Source organism: Paramisgurnus dabryanus, chromosome 2, assembly GCF_030506205.2.
Source record: "Paramisgurnus dabryanus chromosome 2, PD_genome_1.1, whole genome shotgun sequence".
NCBI lineage: Eukaryota > Metazoa > Chordata > Actinopteri > Cypriniformes > Cobitidae > Paramisgurnus > Paramisgurnus dabryanus.
In genome coordinates, this window is record NC_133338.1 from 28,175,893 (window position 1) to 28,199,156 (window position 23,264).

General features: G+C 35.1%; 2 protein-coding genes across 2 annotated transcripts; both read right to left on the reverse strand.

Annotated features, from left to right (window-relative positions):
- Nucleotides 1–6,281: 6,281 nt before the first annotated feature.
- On the reverse strand, nt 6,282–13,451 carry tspan3b (tetraspanin 3b). Its single transcript, XM_065267815.2, has 7 exons — nt 13,255–13,451; nt 12,638–12,829; nt 12,486–12,560; nt 12,300–12,401; nt 12,064–12,216; nt 7,429–7,512; nt 6,282–6,877 (listed from the first exon to the last, which is right to left on the reverse strand). Exons 1-7 carry the CDS (start codon nt 13,315–13,317, stop codon nt 6,785–6,787), a joined length of 762 nt encoding a protein of 253 aa, XP_065123887.1. The 5' UTR covers nt 13,318–13,451; the 3' UTR covers nt 6,282–6,784.
- Nucleotides 13,452–15,688: 2,237 nt separating this feature from the next.
- Nucleotides 15,689–17,312, reverse strand: nmbb (neuromedin Bb). Its single transcript, XM_065267810.1, has 3 exons — nt 16,879–17,312; nt 16,611–16,798; nt 15,689–16,340 (listed from the first exon to the last, which is right to left on the reverse strand). Exons 1-3 carry the CDS (start codon nt 17,045–17,047, stop codon nt 16,284–16,286), a joined length of 414 nt encoding a protein of 137 aa, XP_065123882.1. The 5' UTR covers nt 17,048–17,312; the 3' UTR covers nt 15,689–16,283.
- Between the last annotated feature and the right edge of the window lie 5,952 nt (nt 17,313–23,264).

The window sequence follows — 23,264 nt, forward strand, 5'->3', positions numbered from 1 at the left end:
TTTCTTTTAGTCATGGAAGTAAAAAGCAGGCTTGTAATTGCTTTTAATGTATGGCTATCCAATATCATCAAAAAATTATTTACAAGCATGTAAGATAAGGTTTGTACTCTAAAAATACTTTATTTGTAATAAACAGGAGATAAAGAATTTACAAACGGCTCTCCTCACGTTTCAGCACTTTGGACAGCGTTTTTTTTTAGCAAAGAGTTTTTTTAAGCATTACTTAAAAATGTTTCTCATCTCACCATATCCACAGGTACAGAGTCATCATAGACAATAAATCCGTGAGGTAGCATTAAAAAAAAAACATTTAAAAACAGACGCATTTGTTTAAAGCAAAGCATTTATTTACTTAGCAGGCTGCAGGTGAAGCAGCTCTTTGCGCCTTCTAACGTCTCATAATCTGTCCTCATTTATGTCCAAGAGATTCAATAATAATCTTTTACATTCAATCCTTTAATCTTTCATATTTAAAAGCATTTTTGTGCTGCTGCGCATTATGTACCTTGTGATAAGCAAACCCGCGTTGTCCTCCCGTGTTTAGGCGCATTTTACTAATGCGCTCTTTAAATAACATAAAACACATTGCGCCATTGACTTTAGACTTTAGACCAGGTTTTTGTTGGTCTATGGCGTAGTCTATTTTAGTTGCCTCTAAATAGCAACGCGCCAACAATGCGCCTGAACACACCTCGTTTTCAGACCAGAACGCCCATGGGCGCAAAAGGGGGCGCAAATGCAATTGCCATTTAAACAACGCGGCGCTAAACGTGAAAATTAGGGTGGAAACTAGCGAAAGACACTTGCGTCGCGCATTGCGCTGCATTGCGCCGGGTGTAAGATAGAGCCCAAGGTGTTAAATAGGATAACACAACAAAAAGTCTAAAAAATGAACATATCCTTTCTTCGAGTAATACATTTAAAGAGGCAACAGATGACAACAAAAGTATTCTTGTTTTTTCATGCAGATACGTGTGGTGCATATTTTGCATAAGGTTTGTATTTGTTTGTACAGTACTAAATTTAGCTGAGCATTTGTTTTCAGGTCTTCTCCGTAGAATTGTGTAAGCAGAGTTTGTTTAGGGCAGTGGTTTTGTAGAAATTAAAGTATTAATGGCAGCTATTTGCCAGTAACTTCACTGAAAAAAAACTTCTGAACATTGGTTGCACATTATTAAATGAGGTTTTCTTAAAATGAAATTAACATAAATTAAAATTTATTTCATTTTAGGAAACTTGATTCAGTCATGTTGAACTTGTGTACATAATTATAGTACGTAGATCCAACAATTTTTTTAAGAAAAAAACATTTTAAGAAAACTTCAAACTTCAAAACTCAATCAGGTCCAACCAGAGATTTTTTTCAGTGTAAATTTAAATTTGTTATTTACTGGTAACAGATTTATTTTAAGTTAAATGAACGTTCACAAGTCTTTATCTTTACCAAATAAAACTTAAAAAACATCCTCATGCAAAACATTCTGGGAACCAAAATTTTAAGGAAAAACAGAAAAACTTTGCATGAGGCTGTTTTATAGTTTTATTCGGTTAAGACAAAGACCAGTATATAACAAATTTAAATCTACAGTAAGTTACTGGCAAATAGCTGCCATTAATACTTTCATTAATACTTTTAAGTTTGAACAAACTCTTGCCAGTAAATAACATTTAAAGTAAGTTACTAACAAACAAACAGCTGCATAGCTACAGTCTGACTGAATTCAATCCCACTGCACATTAGGAACGTATACTTTATATGAGAAACTGAATCAGTAAAAGCAGCATCTGTAACATTTGATTAACAACAAAATAAGCTGTCTGCACTATTTAAGCATTGTAAAAAAACAATATGTAACAGCTTACATAATTAATATGTCAGCTGGTTTCATGAATTAATTAAAACACAAAAAACAAAACACACCTGATGTGCATCCATTGTTCTTTATTTTTTCATTGGGTCTCCATCTTCCCCCATAGTCACCAAAACCCAAAACAAAATTTCACACTTAGGGTTCAGGCCAGAACAAAAGCTGAACAAAACGTGAACAAAGGCTTTCTGAGGTCACTATACATGATTGAGATCATTTGCATTGTTTAAGTGTTAGTATTTTCCCTTTAAGTGAATATTTGAATAACAAATAAGGAATCTGCTGTAACATCTGAGTGTCTCTTAAGACAGTGAGAGCTGACTAACTTGCCTTTCACAGAAAAGATGAAGATTGTCGTGTTTGCTCTTTTCCTTACAGCTCATTGTGAGCTGACTTTAGCTCTGAGCAGGCAACATTATTTTATAAATCAAGCCAAGACATGGAACGATGCTCGACAATACTGCATGGAGAAATATGATGACCTGTCTAGTGTGGACAGATTAGCAAGCATATGGGATTTAAGAAAAGCAATAGATACAGATTCTAATACCACAGTGAGCACTTTATTTTACAGTAAACAGATCTGGATTGGTCTAAACAAGATCTCTTCAGCCAGTTGGCAGTGGAGTGATGGAACTCCAAATCCTGATATAGAGCCATACGAGGGTACCATTCCGAGCCTTTGTGTTATATTTCAAGATCCCCAACTTCGTGGCATAAACTGTAACAATCAAAAACCTTTTTACTGCTACAAGTGGGATTCTGAACTGATTTTTGTAAAAGAGAACAAGAGCTGGGAGGATGCATTAGAACACTGCAGGACTCACTACACTGATCTGGCCAGTCTGCCTACAAATTCACATCTCACCCAAGCCGATCAAACCATTACAATCACTGACACACGCAGCGTATGGACAGGTCTGCGGTTCCTGACAGGCTCATGGTTCTGGGTGAGTGGTGAAGCTTTGGGAAACCTGGTCCAGCTGCCATCATGTCCTGACAATCGCTTTAATTGTGGAGCTCGAAACAACACAGCTAAAAGTTGGGAGAACAGAGACTGTATGGATAAACTTTACTTCCTATGCTATTAGAGATAAGGGTAAGTAGCAAACCATAGAATAACGCCAGGTTATGTTCATAAAGTTGTGCATTCCTGTGTGTGAATATATTCTTATTGTTTTCTTTATCCAGTACAAGTAGAGATTGACTATGCAATGCTTACACAATATTATACTTGTATAATACTTTGGGTTGGGACCCACTTGTTGCACAGTGAGACAGGGAATGCAAAATCATTTGGCTATTGTGGTGAAAGGGAAAAAACCGGTTGACAATGACAGTGGTTTTGAAATCTTACTATAAAGTATTTTGGTGTTGCAATTCAGCTTATATTTTATTATAACTTATACAAATAAAAATTCTAAGTCTCTGCTAAAAGAGAAAAGGATTATATCTCTCCTCTAGAATTAAAGAAGAATGCAGTAAAATATGAACCTCTCAGACTTTTGAACATCTCATAAAGAAGTTTACCTTAATAACATCTTTTTGTTTTCTTTTCAAAGGCATTAAGAAGACAACAAAAGAAAAACATAACATGAAGAAAATTAAATTTAAGCATTTATAGCTATAGATTCTGCTTGAAATCTAGTGAATTAATCTAGGGGACATAATGTCTATAATTTACTAATAGTAGTGTTTATGTGCATATTTATCCACTGCATATAAATATGATATGTGGGCTTATATAATATATTTTATTATATATATTGTTATATGAAAAAATCAAGCTTTGTAAATTATGACGGATTTACATCCTATACATTTAGGAAGATAATGAATACTGTATGCATGACTGTATCAATCAACCAATATAAATATCATTCAATCCTCTTGTAAGTGGTGAAGATTTGTTCTGGAAACATGATGTTTATTTTACCTGTTAGTGTTGATAAGTTATATTAGTTTACTCTCTACAAAACAAATAATTAACTCTTAATTGAAGATAAGTGAAGCACTGAAATTTAAGTAAATTTCCTTCCTGTATTCCTGTTTAATAGTCTGTGTATTGCTTATAAAAAGTTATTTTTGTCTCCCCTCAGTAAATAAAAACAAACAAACAAACTTTTGTTTTACATCTGATTGGTGAACTGAAGACATAAATTGATCAAATAGAACACACAGTATATTTCGTGCTGATAGTCTGTGAGCTTTTATTGCTACATTGCACACAACAGAACAGTCAGTAGTTGTAAATGTATTTTGTTTATTCATCAGGGACAATATAGACAATGTTACTCTCGAGTTTATGAGTTAAGGACCTGTCAGTGTCTGTCTGTTAAACATTTCTGTAGAAATTACAGAATTACTACCAGCTGTTTGCCGTTAACTTACTGTAGATTTAAATGTGTTATTTACTGGCAACAGTTCATTCAATGTTAAATGAACATTAACCATTAACAAGTCTTTATCTTTACAGAGTAAAACTAAAATAACACCCTCATGCAAAGCATCAGGGACAATATATACAATGTTACTATTCAGTGATGTAAATTCTCCAGTTTCAGCCAAGTGTACAAACACCTGTTGTTCCTCCACAGTCCATACAAATTTCGGATACACAGGATTCCACCTAAGGATGTGTTCGTTTTGTAAAAATTGTTTTGTGTTATTCTATTTAACACATTGTGCATTGACTTAAAATAAATAAAAGGGACAACACAAGATGTGTTAAAACAACACAAAATATGTGGTTCCATTAATAACGCAGAGATGTGTCTAGTTAAGGACAACACATTAAATGTGTTGTTCTTAACTAGATGCAAAAATGTTTTTTTAACACAGCCGTTTTAGGGGAAGTAGCTTTTAAAAACAAAGACTAAATCTACAGATGTTATATTTAACAGAAATAATTGGCTTAGGTCCAGTTAAACAGTTCTTGCACTAGATCTCTCCTTATCAAGAAAATGACTTTGTTTTCAAACTTTGTTGTGAGTTAACACATCTACTCAACCATGAAGCAAATACAGAGATGAATTAAACGAAGAGCAAGCAGGAGACAAAGTGAGGAAAGAATGAAATGAGTTTATTGAATAATCTTAGTTGTGTTCTCAATATCTAGTCCAACTTTGACTGACTAGAAACAGATTCAACAGTTGTTTTTATTCCAAGCAGAGACACTATTCTTATTCTCAATGTGTGACATTGTTAATTTCGTAATCTCAAAACAATTCGATTCTGTTGATCCACAGTTGAATGGCGAGCCAGTACCTGATCTTTGATGCAAAGAGCCAACTCGATTCCATGCGGATCTGTTGAACTTGAGATAAGCACACAAACACTACCCGGGTAGAAAAAGTAACACAAAAAGGCCTTTACACATCCACATACATTACGCCCATACACACACACACACACACACACACACATAAAGGAGGACTATTGAGACTTTACTCTGGACAATTTTTGGGTTCAATATCAAGTTTTGTTCTTTGTGTTGAGTATGAATCCATTGTGAATTGAGACCATTGTGATTTCATTTACATTGTGGGAATTGTTCATTTTAAATTTTGTATCTGTAATAAAATTGCCGGCTGTTAATTAATTGAATATACTTTATCCCAATTCTTTTGTTATTTTAAAATCCTCCTAGAGTCGAACCTAGGCTTTACTTAAACATTTGTTGAGTATAATATATTGAATACTTACCCATCTGTTTCCGTGTTACAAAAACAACAATCTTTCTCGAGCAAGTCTGAAAAAGCGCTATGCAACGCTGCCGACAACTTCCATAACCCGAACAAAACATGTTGGTGGGCATGATCTTGCTCTGGTTGATATTTGTGCACACTCTTCTGGGAGAAGTGAGATTGCACAAATGTGATAAAATCTGAAGGTGCTTGCACTAAGTTTAGGGGTGTGCACACTTATGAAACCAGTGGCCAGTTGCATAAACATAGCCGTGACATTAAGACTGCGTCTTAAGAATGATTCTTACTAACTAGCAATTAGTTAGGGCTAATCAGTCTTATTATTTGGATTTAAATTAGACCAATCTACCTTTCTATGTAACATACTTAAAACAGTTATGATCAGTCTTGAAGAAAAAAATTCATGACTAACTTTTAAGACTAGTCTTAAAGTTTTATGCAACAGGCCACAGGATACTGTACAAATTTTATTAAAAAAAATTTCCCAAATGATTTTTATTCTTATTGTTTTTTACTTTAATATGCAGGTTGAGTCTCACAATAAAGGTGGAACAAGTTCAGAAATTATTAATCTTGGTTTCATTTTAAAACCTGTAATTTTAACAGGAGTGGGTAGACTTTTTGTCTTCACTGTATCATGATTTTAAAGAGTAAAATATATGACTGAATCAACTTGACTACATTAGGTTATGACAGTTTTACGACAGAGTTATTTCAGATATCCCCTGAAGTTAACAATTTCATGTTACCAATTTTTAATCTTGAGAACAGGCGTTTAAAAAATACATTTAAATGCATACAGTGCAATCTTGTAGCAATATTTCACCGTCATTTTAAAAAAAAGCTTGTAAAAATGGGAATACTAAGAATGCAATATATGGACAATGTCAACCAGTGACTTCTTCGTTGGTCCAAGAATACCACTTATACATAATCATAATATCACATTACCATGACACATGGAATCAATTAGTGTAAAATGTTTACAATAAAATAAGTGCAGGTAGCAAAACTATAGTTTTCTGCCCATCATTATTATGCTCAGAATCAAATCAGCATGAGGCTATTTAGACCATCAGCTATACATTTTCCCAAGATATCCCATAGGTTTTAATACTAGCATAGAAAACTCAATTTGCCTCGGTTAAAGCATGAAGATTTACAGAACCGTAGCTGAGAGGACCAGCCATTCCCAAAATGTCATGCTACTCAGGCATCTACACCTGTGTTGACAAGCAGCTCGTACGAAGGGTCATGACCTCTGCGGCAAAGGACCACACATGCACACAGCAGTCCAAGCATCTTTGAAAAAAAGCAAAGGCAAGACATACATTTACACTTAGCATGATATTTTGAAATTTCAGGAAAACATTAAATTCATAAAAGGATTCTTATATGTTCAAAATTCATGAATAAAAAAGGGAAAATACTTGGTTTAAATTTACACAATCTCATTGGTTCTTGTGCATCTCATGACGAAAACAGGCATGTGACAACTAGTCACGAGACATGCGAGAACCTGATTTGAGATTTTATAAATGTGCCGCCATGTTTAATTTCGTTTACAATTAATTTTGTTTAAAAGCTCAAAATGAAGAGCCTCATGAAAGCTTTAGGCAATTAAGAAATATATGTATATGTATGTATTTATATTTGGGTGAACTATTCCTTTCATGCTAAATGACCAAAAATGTAATGGAACCTTCTTTGGTAAGTGAAATTATTATGATAAGATTAGTTCCACTTTAAAAAGAAAAAACTCATATTCGTACTAATATAATTAGACTATTAATGCCTTACAACTGACAACTTCTTGAGAGTGCTTGGCTGTAATTGATACCCATGGTTTTTACCTGAATGGCAGCAAATGTCAATGCAGCAAGTATGACATACAGCATAATGTCTTTGAGCTTCTTTACTACAAGAACTTCACAGCCCTGTAATGAGAAGTACAGATACATTAAAGTAACTGAAGTGATTGACTGTAGGTCTACACTGTAAAACGATTGTTATTAGATGAAGTAAATAAACAATCTAAAAATTAACAAGCAATTTACTTGATCATGGCATTTACTTTCAATTTTTTTGTGATCAGTTTTTACTAAAACGAATAAGGCAACTCAATGCAGTTTTTCTACACTGTAAAAATGCAGCATAAAGTTAAAACTTGGTATTGCAAGTCAATTTAAGCTAACATTTTAAGTTTTGACTTGTGATAAGTTGACATAACTTATAAAATCAAGTTGTAATTGTCAACAATTTTTTTTAAGTTAAAGTAACATACAAACAAATGCTAATTTGACAAAAATGTTGCATTTTACAGTATATACAGTATACATTCAATATTAAAAAATACAGCAGGTGAGATGGAATAATATTTGGACGAATATGCATGCACAAGTTTCTGTGGTTTTGTTTGTTGCAATGATTTGCATTCCCTTCTCTCTTCTGTTGTTCCAGCAAAGTGCATCAAATTAAACCAAAAGCTTTTTCTAAATTCATGTGTTAACCACTTCCACAATATTTTTCAGATTCCTGGGATCCCTATAATTTTATATGGTTTCATTGTTAGATTGTTTGGTAATTTTATTTTGTTACCATTGTCTTTTGTGTAAAGCTTAAGTAATGTTATGAATAGTTAGTAAGCAGGCACTTTGCATTTTATTACATTTTTTTATGATATTTATGAAGAGTTTGGTTCTAAACGCAATTAACGCCATTTTTTAAAATTTTGTTACGGCCAAAATCAGTATTGCATCAGGTCAGTATTAAAAAGTAAATTCTTAATTTATGCAAAACCCAATATGCGCCATGTTATTTTGTTATCTCTTCTCCCTTTTTTCCCAAACGCGATAAACGCCAGTCCTACTTTTCTACAGATGGCAATAAATCCGCTCAACAAATCACAGCGCACCATTCCACACACTGTAAACAACAATGGCGGCATGTTGAATACAAGGAATCCTAGTTTTCTTCATCTTGTACTCCGTGATCAACAAACAAACAAAAACAAAATAATACTTTGATGGTATTGCTAAACCTGTGGTGGTTTTTTGTGACGGGAAAGAAATACTGTAAGCCATCAAAATCTTACACGGTAGACAGAAAAATGCTGGTTGCTTGTTCTCCCGACACCATCAAGCTTCTGTCATGTTAACACATTGACCCCAGGGGATCTTATGAGAAACTTTCCATTATTTTACGCAAAGCCAACGAAAATCGAGCAGGACCAAATCATTTTACAGCTAATCGCTATCAAAAAAGTTCAGCAACGACGTCTCAAGTATAACCGCAGCAATGAAGTATTTAGATTAGTGCCATTAATGTTTAATCAGTGTATAACAATAGTCAACCGAATATAACATGGCAAAGATATTGATTCAATAGATTTATAGCATTTTGAAAAAAAAAAAAAACTTAGATTTATTGCATTTTGTGGGGGGAAAAAATCAGTTTTATAATAAATATTTGAAAATCAAATTTATTTTTATGTTTTTATAACCTAAAGATGCTATGTGAAAGTTTGTAACAGAAAATAGTGATTTTCATTTTGTCACTTTTTTGGTATAGAAAACACGTATTTACCGAAATTAGTCAAAATGGATTTATTGTGTTTTGGAACCAAACTCTTCATAAACTTGAACAATCTGCAAAGTGTTCACTTAATGTTAAAAAAAATTATTGATCTAATTAGACAGTTTTATTTCTACACTGAATGTTCTATCATGGCTATTTTTAAACAGTCACGACAATTACTTCAAATTATTTACTCTATTTATTTGGGACACTGTAGAAATTGTGAGTAAAAAAGGAATGGAATAATTTACAAATCTTATAAACTTATATTTTATTCACAATAGAATATAGATAACATATCAAATGTAGAAAGTGAGACATTTTGAAATGTCATGCCAAATATTGGCTCATTTTGGATTTCATGAGAGCTACACATTCCAAAAAAAGTTGGGACTTGTAGCAATAATAGACCAGAAAATTTAAATGTACATATAAAGGAACAGCTGAAGGAGGACCAATGTTTAGGAATGGGAATGTTGTCCCATTCTTGTCTAAAACAGGCTTCTAGTTGCTCAACTGTCTTAGGTCGTCTTTGTCGCATCTTCCTCTTTATGATGAGCTGAATGTTTTCTGTGGGTGACAGATCTGGACTGCAGGCTGGCCATTTCAGTACTCAGATCCTTCTTCTACGCAGTCTTGACATTGTAATTGATGCAGTATGTGGTCTGGCATTGTCATGTTGGAAAATGCAAGGTCTTCCCTGAAAGAGACGACGTCTGAATGAGGGCATATGTTGCCCTAAAACTTGGATAAACCTTTTACCATTTATGGTGCCTTTCCAGATGTGTAAGCTGCCCATGCCACACGCACTCATGCAACCCCAAACCATCAGAGATGCAGGTTTCTGAAATGAGCGCTAATAACAACTTGGGTTGTCATTGTCCTCTTCAGTCCGGATGAAATAGCGTCCCAGTTTTCCAAAAAGACCTTCAAATTTTGATTCGTCAGATCACTGAACAGTTATCCACTTTGCCAAAGTCCATTTTAAATGAGCCTTTGCCCAGAGAAAACGCCTGTGCTTCTGGGTCATGTTTAGATATGGCTTCTTTTTTGACCTATAGGGCCCTATCTTGCACCCAGCGCAATTGACTTTGTCAGTGACGCATGTATCATTCGTATTTTGCGCCGGCGCACAGCGGGGTTTTTCCCTCCACAGATGCACGTCAGCAAACTAGGGAATGAACTTGCGCTCCCTGGGCGGTTCAGCGCAAAAAGGAGGCGTGTTGCGGCGCAAACCATCTCTTATGCTATTTTGCAGTTTCAAAAAACAATTGCGCTACTAACCAAAAAAAACTAGTCTAAAGTCAGTGGCGCGTTGCGCGTGGTTCATTATGCTATTTTAAGGGCGCATGCTTGACCATAATGTATAGCGTGCACAACGCGCATACACTTTGCTTATCTAATCTACACAGATGCAACAGTTATTTTTGCAAATCATAAATTGTTACATTTAAAAATATTAATACACGAGATAAGGGGAATCATAGTGGTGAGCATTGTGGTGATATTTTTTATTTATTCTCATGCAAATAACGATTAAAATATTTTCATAACTTTGTTGTGTGGCTGTATTACGTTTATTTTATGTAAATAATAGTTAAAATGTTTTCATAAGAAACCTTAATGTATATGAACTTGATTTGTAAGAGTACTTTGGGGTTGGACCTTGCTTGCGTTTCTTGGGTCCGATTTCAAAGCCCCCAAACCCTTTCAGCGGTGAGGGTGGACGCAGCGATGTCCTCTGCTGGCGTCAAGTCCTGAGGCAGATCCACCTCCCGTTACACGGCGTGCCCGATTTATGCTGGCAAGCGTGGGATTCCCCCGTACAAGAACGTGGGTCTCCTCGGCTGTAAACCGCTCCTGGCGTGCGCCTGGTAAATCCGTCATAATAATAGCAACCCGCCATGGAACTTGCGCCCTTGCGTTTAAAGGGAATGTTGGCTAGCGTTCTGATTGGTTTATTTGACGTTACGCCCAAACCACACCTATGAATAATGAACCTACTTCAGACCAACCTCTTATTGATTTGCGCCCGGCGCAAGAGTTAATTCTCACGCCGGGAAAATAGCAACAGCGCCCAAGATCCGCCCACAAACTCACTTGCGCGTTGCGCTTCGCACTTGCGTTTCAGATCGTTAAAATAGAGCCCATAGAGTTTTAGCTGGCAACGGCGAATGACACGGTGGATTGTGTTCACCGACAATGTTTTCTGGAAGTATTCCTGAGCCCATGTTATGATTTCCATTACAGTAGCATTCCTGTGTGTGATGCAGTGCCGTCTAAGGGCCCGAAGATCACGGGCATCCAGTATGGTTTTCCGGCCTTGACCCTTACGCACAGAGATTGTTCCAGATTCTCTGAATCTTTGGATGATATTATGCACTGTAGATGATGATAACTTCAAACTCTTTGCAATTTTTCTCTGAGAAACTCAGAAAACTATTTTTCGCCGCAGCATTGGGGGAATTGGTGATTCTCTGCCCATCTTGACTTCTGACAGACACTGCCACTCTGACAAGCTTTTTTACACCTAATCATGTTGCCAATTAACCTTATAAGTTGCAAATTAGCTTTTCCTTACGTGTACATTTAAATTTTCTGGCCTCTTATTGCTACCTGTCCCAACTTTTTTTGGAATGTGTAGCTCTCATGAAATCCAAAATGAGCCAATATTTGGCATGACATTTCAAAATATCTCACTTTCAACATTTGATATGTTATTTATATTCTATTGTAAATAAAATGTAAGTTTATGAGATTAGTAAATTATTCCATTCCTTTTTTACTCACAATTTCTACAGTGTCCCAACTTTTTCTGATTTGGGGTTGTATTTCCATGTCTTAAACTTAAAATAAATAAACTTAAAATAAACTATTTTAATAAACTTAAAATAAAATCTTTGTACAGTTACCTCTGGATAGAGGTCTCCTGGACGCGTTAATGTCCCAGTGCAATTACTGATGCTGGGTTTGCAGCAGCTCACAGGAACACTGCTGTTTTTGGACTCGTTAAACCAGCGGGTGTTCATCCAGTCTGAATAGTTATGAATGCCACAACAGTGAAGCTACAAGAGAAGAGATTAAATATCTAAAGATCTAGAGAAACAAGGCAAAATAAAACATGAGAATAAAAAAATCATGGCCTTACCTGCCTCTGCACATAGTCAATAGCCCTGCTGGGAGCGTCTGTGTTGGTGCCTTTATATTCATTATATAAATTTTGAATAGAATGATCCACCACAGCCTCCACCTTTTGGAGAAAAAGACAAGATGGTGTTCTAATGTTTTCACAATGGCATTTTAAAACAACCCACATGCATGCTATATAACTAACCTTAGCTCTGTAAATATAGCCCAGCACCACTACAACCACCTCAGTGGCAAATACCAGCAACAGCACCGCAGAAAACTGCAGAGAAAACAGAGAAGAATGTTCAGGAACTGTTCAGAGCCAAATGCAATCAGATATATGTAAATAAACTTTACCGTGGTCAGACCACAGCGACTTTCCCGGATGGTGGCACAGCAACCAATAAATCCAATGACAAAGAGAAGCGTTCCAACAGCAATAATCACCATTGCAGGGATGAAGGTGTAGATATCCTCAAAGAAATGATCATAATCATCATATGTGATGAAGACATAGGCCCCAATGTAGCACAGTATGCCTGCTGCAGCCTGAGAGGGAGGGTGCGAAACACAGTGTTGTTAAAGGCAAAAGAGTGTTCTCTTACAATATATAAACAAAAATGTTACAGTACAGTGCAATGCAGTCTTATATGTTCCTTTGTGAATATTTACATTAGCTTTGCCTAATGCTCATTCAGATGTGACAATATAACCGACGATGCAGGCAGAACCGCATGCATACCTGATTTTTGTCGGTACTCAATGCAACATTGCACTTGCATTCTGTTATAATGCTTTCAAGCGGTCAAAGTACATTTCTGTCTATTCAGTTATATAAATGTAAATGGTATATAATCGACATTACATGTAAACAACCTTGTTACGGGTCGTGCATTCTTGAGTGTAGGCTACTGTGTGTCAGAGAGCCGCTATCGTTGCAACAATCATGACAAATGAAAAAATGTACATCTTACCCAAAAAATCAGATTGAGGAAGACTAAAACCGTCTTCGAAGAAATAACACCACATTGTCCCATGATCGCGACGAATCTGGATTTTATTACAGGGATCCGTTTACATTATTAACAGCCGCATAGCGTGCAACTGTCAGCAAGCGACTGAACAGCGCCAGTCACGTGTCCCACTGACCTCAATATTGCGCGCTGCGCTGCTGCTTATGTTCTGATCGGCGTAGCTACACAGAGGGGGGTTTTCTGAAAGCATCGTACGCCCAAATGGATCCTATAAACGAATAATTTTAGATCTACGAGTCGTTCCCAAAAAGCATTCTTAAACTCACTGTAAAGGGCACCGTAAACTTAGAGTTAAAGGGTTATCTGCAAGACGACCGTTGTAACCTAACCTATGTAGCCTGCAGTAGTCTCCTACTGAAAAATCCAGCTAAGATCAGCATAAGATGGTGAGCTGGTTTTAGCTGGTCTCCCAGCTTGTTTTAAGCTGGTTTTGGTGTATCAAGCTGGTCTAGCTGTGTTTTGGTCACTTTTTAAGCTGGTTTAGCTGGTCACCCTACTGAAAAATCCAGCAAAGACCAGCATAAGCTGGTAGCTGGTTTTAGCTGGTTTAAGGTGGCAGTAGCTGGTCTAAGCTGGTCCAACCAGCCTGGCAAAGCTGGTCAAGCTGGTGGGTCAGCTGGTCTTCCAGCATGCAGCTAAGTCCAGCTAGACTAACTTAAAAAGTGACCAAAATATAGCTAGACCAGCTTGCTACACCAGCAATACCATCTAAGCTGGGAGACCAGCTAAAACCATTTTACCAGCTTAAGCTGGATTTTACAGTAGGGCAGGGTGGATTTTTCAGTAGGATCTTTGCCTAAATGTGACTTTAATATAATTTTTATGTATCTGCCTTTATTAGGTTTTTGCGTTTTTTTATATATATATATTAATTTAACATAAAATAAAAATATACACAGTACTTGATAGTGGCCTCTATTTTTGTACAGTATTCCTTTAACTCTCAGTTGAGGAACACTGTAGTGTAGCTATGATTTAATCTGCAAGACCGTGTAAACTTTATACACAGTATAATGGCTTAGAGCAGTGCTTCCCAATCCTGGTCCTTGAACACCCCCTCCCAGAAAGTTTTAGATGTCTCCTTATTTAAAACACCTGATTCAACTTATCAGCATCCTTCCAAAATGGTTAACATGCTGATGAGTTTAATCAGGTGTGTTAAAGAAGGAAACATCTAAAACCCTTTGGGAGAGGTTGCTCGAGGTCCAGGATTGGGAAGCACTGGCTTAGAGGAACCTAACCATGCTGCCATTAAAGAAATTGTATTGTATTCATTTGCACTAGCCTTATTTAATTTATTCTCTGGCTGTAAGGTTCATACTTAAATAGCTATCATTAGCCATTCACTTTTAAAAAATAAAAGGAAAACTCATACTGTTCATACTAATATACTGTTAGATCTTAACAGGCAACAAAAAACGAAGAATCAAAATTGTTCTTCATTTTTTGAGTTTGTTAGTCTTACTACTTATGAAAAATATTATTTTACATTGCATAAGAAATCATCACTGTAAAAAAAAATCCGTAGAAATTGCAGCTGGGTTGCCGGTAACTTACCGTAGATTTAAATTTATGTTTTTTACTGGCAACATTTTGTTCAAAGTTAAATTAACATTAAATATTTACGAGTCTTTGTCTTTACAGAGTAAAACTAAAAAAACAGCATCAAGCAAAACATTCTGGGAAACAAAATCTGAAGCAAAAAACAGAAAAAGGTTGATGATGATTTCTGGTTCCCAGAATGCTTTGCATGAGGCTGTTATTGTATAGTTTTATTCTGTAAAGATAAAGACTTGTTAATATTTAAAATGTATTCAACTTTGAACAAACTCTTGCCAGTAAATAACATAAATTTAAATCTACGGTAAATTACCGGCAACCCAGCTGCAATAACATTGTAATTTCTACGGAATTTTTTTACAGTGTAGTTATGATTTAACAATATTACCAGATCATCAGGTCAAGATAACTAGCTTAAATATTTAAAAATACAAGCATGTACTACAGTTACAAGCCATTCCATAAGAGGACATTTCAGAACTACACAACCGACAGCGACTCATAGCCTTTAAAGCACTACATTGTGCGATTATCTTACGTCGCAAGTGCTAAAATACACCATTATCTACAAATAAAACCCAGACCAAAATCTGTTGCATGACACAATTATGTCTATGTATTAAAGTGTAATTTATTTATTTTTCAATGTATACTTTATTTGTGGGGTTTGTCTTGGTTTTGGCCATCTGTTTGTTGTTCTGTATTTAATGTTTTTAATATTTAAAGGCAGAACAGCTCAGAACAATATTTTAAGGCTATCTTGTAACACTTTGGTCACTTTTAGTTGGTGTTTTTTTATTTTTGCTATATACAGATGTACGCACTATGCATTTTTATAAATTACAATTAGTTGGATTGTAAATAATATCTCATAAAAAATTATTTTCCATTTCTATAGGTTAAAAAAACTTTCAAACCTTAACATAGTTTGCTGATAATGTTTTTTTTCCTTTAATACATGCATGTGTAGATCATACATATGATTAATTTCTTAGCATGCGTGTGTTTTTTTACTGTTTTGGTGACTAGATATTCATGATAGTTTGTAAAATGGCCTTGACTGGGTTGATTTTAACCCAAGTAGTGCTTTATATAAATAAATAAATAAGTATAATTATTAAATCACAACCGCAAGAAGTAACTGAATACAAATGTTGATAGTTGTTAAATTATGACACTTTTAACAATGTAGATGCATGGTGGACCAACTTTCTTTACTACTTGTCTTTAATTAATACAAAGTATTGAATAAGAATAACAATTCTGGGCATGTCCAAAAATAAATATAACTTGTTGCTACATTTTGATGGTAGACATACTTTTTAATAAATGACAGTCAATGAAAAAGCAATTGAAAATGTCCATATGACGGAAACACCCTTATGGTTTTCAGCCAGTGGAAGCCATCATCATTTTCTGTTGCCTTGGATGTAGTTGCCTAATATCTTCATTAATAGTGCAGTCTCCTAGAATTAATAGTAATAGTAAGTAAACAGTAAATAAAAGTACAGAACGCTTGTCTGATTATAAGCAGTTTGTAAACTGAAATTTTATTTTAAATTTTTTTTATATATTTACAATTCAGAAAAGTGACAGATTTCATAGAATTAATCATTTGATAGATCTATTATTTAAATGTATAAAATACAAATGCCTTGACAGCTGACGTCAACATAAGATTAACAGAATGCTTTGGAAGAAACAATACAATCGTGAGGAAAAACATCAGATCTTACCCGATCTTTGGGACTGATCTCTTGCGACTCGATGTGTGTCTGAAGTGCGATCTTCAGTATTTCATTGAAGATGTCCATGGGCTCGACCTGTTGTGGATTCAGTGCCGCCTCGATGGCTTTCATCGCAGCGTTCTCCTGGGTCGGCAATTGTTCAGTGTCTTCAATACTTTTCTTCCCCATAAAATGACCTTAAGTGCCACATCACATTTCTATTATAGGTAAAAGGCATAATAAATCTTGACAAAATTAAGTAATGTATGTGTCTCACCTGTTGCCCATAAATTTCCTCTTGGGTTAACTTTGATTTTTGCAACTTTGTTTCTCAGTTCAGTCAAGTCAAGGCTCACAGAGGACGTTATAGAAACGTAAAACGAGAACATCACAAGGTATGTGAAGAATCCACAGTGATATAAATTAGCTACACTAAAACTGGACATTTTTGAACGTTGTCTGTGTCTCACGCTAAGCTACTCTTTCAATACGCGCGCATCTATTACGGGATGAGTCGTCAGACGTTGTTTTTATATGCCGCGGATGGGAGGGCTGGCGTGTCGTGCAATAATGAGTTATTGCGTTCAATTCAAATACAGTTAGCTTAAGTAAAGTTAGTCATCTTCAATGACCTCAGTGCTAAACGTTTTGTGGGTGTGTGACTATAAACCAATCGTAGGAAAACTTGCTGTCACTTATTTGCAAAATCACATTTTCCTGAACCTTACAGCGAGTGGTTCAGCACCATGGACAGCGCTCGCGTTCATTCATTAGATTTTGTTACATACAGGATATTTTATGCATAGAGTCACCAGTAGAATTTAAATACAATTAATCCACTGTAATATATTTAATTGTATTATTGACAACATACATGACAACAGTTCTGACAGTTTGGCATCATCTTCTCATGGGATATGCTACAAAATGTATAATACCATACAATTTACTTCATTTCACATAATTTCTAACGAAATCCACTGTGTAGTTTTAATATATGAAATTGATTTGTTAGTTAAAATAATGTCCTAAATGTGGTAACATTTCATCACATTTTGTCAAGTCAAAAATATTGTTCAACATCACTGAATCAATGTATGGGTAATATATTAAATTACACCAGCGTTTCTCCAAGTGTGGGGTGGATCCCACTGGTGGGGATTAGGAACATTACAATTGGGGCATGAAAAATGGAGGAAATTTTGTCATTTTTGTGATCTCTATTAATTTCTTAATTTATTGACCATATAATGACACACCTAACTTAAAACAACATCAGACTATGAAGAAAATATCATGCGGAATCATAGCTAATTGAAGTAGAAAAAAATCTTTAATGTAAGAAGACGGTAGGCGATAATATGTAAGTTAACAATGTATACGTTTTTGACATGGAATGAAAAGAAAACTGGAGATTTCGCACCAGCAGACAAAACTGACACAGACAGTGGACTAAATCAACCAAAAAGCCAGCCCAAAATAAAGCATGATGACTTTTGTCAGAGACAAAATGCAAACACAGTTGCATTATTATTATTTACTTTTAAACAAAGTCTTATTTCATGCAAAGTGATAATACATTTGCATGTTTACAGGTATGTTTCTCTATTGAGACTGTTTAATGCTGTTATGTTTCAAAACATGATGTGATGAAATAAATTTCAACAGTTAAACTTAAATTCTAGTTGATTACCATTTTGTTGGTGCAATAGGCTTTATGCTCAGCTGCACTACTTCCTGAACTTCAGCCAGCTCGTTGTTTCCTGTCTGCCATTATTGGACAAACTGATTAATCCATGTGTGTCTGATTATTGTTGTCGTGACACACCTGGATGGATTAATCAGTTTGGCCAATAATGGCAGACAGGAAACAACGAGCTGGCTGAAGTTCAGAAATAAGTGCAGCTGGGCATAAAGCCTTTTGGGGACAGGTGCGGCTCGTAAGCCTTCCCTACCCCCAAAGTGAACTACAGAACTACATTTATAACTCCACATAGCTACACTTCTGACTTCACATAGCTTCTTAAGGTAACTTTTGCAGGTTACCACACTTTACAAAGGACAGGGTGTAAAAATGCAATCCATTAGTAACACCTCTTGTCCCCGTGGCCTGATATCCTAAGATTTTAATCGAAGGGCTCCTCCAAACACATCATTTGTTATTTTTATTCTCTTGCATCCTGAGATGGGCAAGTGGTTCTCTAGGGATAGCGCATAAAACTCAGATGTGAGTCAGTGAAAGGTTGTTTAGTGTTGGAGATTTAAAGGTGCTAACTTCCCCCTGCCTCACACCTTTTTTATGATAACCCATTTAAGCACCAAGCTGTTGCAAGGAGAGCACAGAAACAGTGAATATTCCAACTTGTCCTTTGCTTTCACCCCTGCCATTTCAACATTTACACACCTTTTAAAGTGTGAATGCACAGAGCATCATGTCATATTACAATGAATGTGATAAATAAAACCTAATTACCACTTTGCGTCGGTAGCACTCTTTTTCTTCACAACTTCGTCAGGATAAAAAGAGACGGATCAAACCGAAACATTAAAATGTGAGAGTGAGAAGTTATTTTATAACTCATCTTGTATTAGTTCAATAGCTAGCAGTTTTACAAGCTGTTGCAAGAGGTGTCATTCCTCATCCTCATAATCCGTAACCATCCGTGTGAGTGTGTGTGTGTTTGTGTTCATAAATCCTATAACTGTTAATTACAAATGTATACCTTGTTTTTAATGACACACGTCGTGGTATGTTTCCACAGTTTTCAATTATCCCTAAAAGTTTCATCGTGAAAAAATTTCCATACACCAGTATGAAGACATATATTTAAACATTAATCCACACAATGATTACTTCCAGTTTCTTCCTATCAGTCAGTGCTCACCATGACAGTACTAAGTAAATGTTGTCATAATTAATCTCTTTCTCTTTCTTATCATGAAATGCAAAATCTAATTTCCTGGAAGGGTGGTTGTGTACACGAGAAAGAAATTTATATGATCACCAAACACAAACAATTGAGTGAGACTGACACAGTAAAATATAAGTAGATAATACGTCTAAATAATGAGTATTGTGAGTAATCTTTGGAACAACGCTGGCCTTATTCTAAACATCTGGCACTGTTTACTTGTGGATGCAAATCTTTGCTTACTTGATTGTTTTGACAGGTATACATACAGTGGGCAGGTTTCAGGAAGGGTCATTCAGAGAATAACAACAATTGAGCTGAATATTACTGATATTTATTGCTGTAAAGTAGGATATTTTTGCCACTTTGGCAAAGCGGTCATGTTGCCACTTTGGAAAAGGTGGACAAACCTTTAAAAAAGACAAGAAACAGCATACCATAAAATAACATACTGCTTGAATAACATAAATATTTCTGAGTTCTGTCTAAAGCAGTCAAAAAAATCAATAAAACATCATGTTGCCTGTACTAAGGGACTAAATAAATTCCCTATCAGCTACTTTCTTATGCCTAAGGTCATCAGTCTAACGTAAGCATGTGACTGTGAGGCATGAGAGTCTGTGTATTGTTTATGTAAATTCACCTGTGGCTAGTGAAGCTAGATTACTTCATCACATTTTGAAGAACCCCCAACTCTCTTGCATCCTTTTGCACATCATTATACACTTAAAAAACAATGGTGCTAAATAGCACTAAAAGCTTGTAATCATAGGGGAACCATTTTAAGTGCTACTGTATATAGCACCTATAAAGCACCTATTAAGAACCATACGGGGGTGATATAGCACCACTATAGCACCAGATATGGTCCTATATAGCACAATATGGTTTTACACAGGTACTGCATAGGGGCAATATAGCACTTAAAATGGTTCCCCTATGATTATGAGCCAGTGAACTACTTTTAGTGCTATGTAGCACTGTTTGTTTTTAGAGTGTACCCATTCATTACACACACCTGTGACTCACATTAAGCCAGACACATTGACTGTGTCATGCCCAGATTGTAAAATTTTCTGAATGTCAATTGATAAGTAATTGCCAGTCAGTTGCTAAGGATGGAAGAGCACATTATTACTTAACTCCAGCACTTTGAAGCTCTGGTGCTATGAGCATGCAGTAGCTATACACTAATGCTATACAGTAAACAATATTCTATATTTCGTAATGCCAGTGTATATTTTATGTTTATACCATGGGCTGTTATATGCTATATTTTGAATGGTTGAGAAATATTTCATCAAAATTAGATTTTGGTCATCCCCCAAAAAGTGGGTGAACCAATGGAAATGTTTTAATATTACGGTTGCTATAAAAGACCAACATTATGTTCTCTAATGACTGTTTATTCAGGATACCAAAGTAATAAAATATGGATTGAAGAACCATGATCTAACCTTTATACTTTAAAAAAGCATTATCACATAATAACCAGCTGTTATTTTATTTGAGAACGTTTAGCCTTTCGTCTTGTTGAGATGCACAACATGAAGACCGCAAGATTGTTACCTGAATGTCAGAGCTGTGTGCAGTTCACGCACGTTCTGCAGAGCTAGATAGCTACCACCAATGACAGTTACCACAGTGATGGCACAGACACAATCGCGGCCTCCAACTTTTAGTGCATAAGAGATAAAAATTGTCAAAATGCCAGCGCTATTGTGACATTTCCAAAGCTCTAGGTGCTTCCCCTATTTAGCACAAAATTACATTCTGTGAGTCATCATGATTACAGCCATGAGAACCATGACAGTAAATTAGATAACCAGACAGGTTATGCTAAATAAATTAACCTGACATTTTAATCATTTTTTATTTCTGATTGTTTTGCCTAGCCCTTTTAAAAGCACATAGTTTATACATTTTAACTGAACTTGAGACCCATTCATAGTAAAGCTAACACTTCACTTTGTAGCTTATCCTATTAATGTATTTCATCATGACGTGAACAGGCAATTATGCGTAAGGACATGCCAGTGCTCTATAATTGGGATCTTTCATGACAGACATTTGCAAAATCTCCGGCTGGAATATAAATTCATTCATTCGACTAATTTATCAAAATCAGAGGATATGACAACTTCGTATCACCAAAGCTCTGTTTGATATGTAAGAGTATCTTAATGCATTCATTACTCTGCAAAATCTATTCAGATCATATAGGTTTGAAATTTTTCATTTTCATATCATTGTGTTGTCTTGTAAATATTAAAAAAATCTTTGATTTGCCCTGCACATAACAGTTGCCGATAATAAAATAAAATAATGCTTTTATTTTTTATGTTTTAAAAACAACATTAGGAAAAAATCTGATTTTAATAACAAATTCGATGTTAAATAAGGAAATGGACAGAAATTCATATTTTATCCATTCTGTCCATTTTTTTATCATATTATTCTATTTTTAATTATGGAATTTCCTTTGGCCTGATAGACTAATCCTTTGGCCTGATGGTAGGAGCATGTGCCTTCATACAATGCAATTTTTGTAATCGTGCTCTAACATAAATCTGTCTTTTACTTCAATTTAAGGGTGCTAAAGAGATTAAAGATGTATTACTTTCGTCAAAAATCTTTTTTCACTTTCTTTGAAACAATGAAAAGGTTGTGGAGTCAAATTTGGTCCCATATGGAAAACAAACTTTGCTTAAACAAATTACAGACAAACAATATGTATGGCTTCCGTATACCTCTTATATAACAAGGGCTCTTATTGAAAGACATTAGTCACCTCTGTATTTTGTGAGTAGATTAATCTGTCTTTAATTTGTAAGTTTGACAGCAGTTGTTTATAGAAACAAATTCAGATATATCTAATCTGAGCTTTATTAGTCGTCTACTACATTATTTAAAGCACTACAATAGGTCTTTTCACAGATTGGTCACCTGCTTCCGACTTTCATTGCCTATAAAATGTTCAGTCCTTTTACACGTTGCACACTCAAGAGTAAAGGGTCAAGAGTTCAAACTGCAGTTTTGATTTGATAGATTTGATATCTTATAAGATCTGATCTTTATATAATCTTATAGTCCTATAATCTTATAGTCCTATAGTCTTTCAGCATTTAATCTGTCATACCGTTTATAATAGTTTCCACCTACCCTCTCATATCCGGCTTAGTCAGATATGAACACTTTTTACAGTGAGAACTATTAGATATATTAACATTAATATTCACCATGAAAAGTGTAGTCTGAACAATAAACACATCAAACTGAACTGACATCATCCAATAGGTAATGGTATAGATTATACATAAAATTATTCACTTTTGATACACATCAAAAAACTAAAGGTTGAAGCTTACGCTCTGGAAAACAATAAAAGCTCATTCTCATTTCAAGAAATGTATCATTTTTAAAATTATTAATTACTAGAAAGCCAACAGCACTTTGCTTTCTTTACAGACACAGAAAGATATAAGGTTGGTTTGCTTGTACTATTATTGTCCTACACTGACTGTAAAAACAATGCAGCATGAAGTCAATTCAAATCTACTATTTTAAGTTTTGACCTGTGATAAGTTGACATAACTTATAAAAACAAGTTGTTTAATTTGTTAAGTTAAAGTAACAAATATTGATATGATATTTTTTTTTTTAATTGTACATTTTGCAGATTCAGTGATCAGGATTTCAGAGGCTTATAAAATAGATTCTGAAAAAGACCAATGCACAACACAATATGAGA

Bases quoted from the DNA above. Each gene is read 5' to 3' on its own strand.
- tspan3b (XM_065267815.2), bottom strand. From the start codon at position 13,317: ATGGGACAATGTGGTGTTATTTCTTCGAAGACGGTTTTAGTCTTCCTC. The intron at 12,217-12,299 runs GTAAGGCCATGA...CTTCTCTTGTAG, and splicing joins TTGACTATGTGCAGAGGCAG to CTTCACTGTTGTGGCATTCA. The intron at 6,878-7,428 runs GTAAAAACCATG...TTTTTTTCAAAG, and splicing joins TGACATTTGCTGCCATTCAG to ATGCTTGGACTGCTGTGTGC.
- nmbb (XM_065267810.1), bottom strand. From the start codon at position 17,047: ATGTCCAGTTTTAGTGTAGCTAATTTATATCACTGTGGATTCTTCACA. The intron at 16,799-16,878 runs GTGAGACACATA...GTGGCACTTAAG, and splicing joins AGGAAATTTATGGGCAACAG to GTCATTTTATGGGGAAGAAA. The intron at 16,341-16,610 runs GTAAGATCTGAT...TATTAATTCTAG, and splicing joins AGATCAGTCCCAAAGATCGG to GAGACTGCACTATTAATGAA.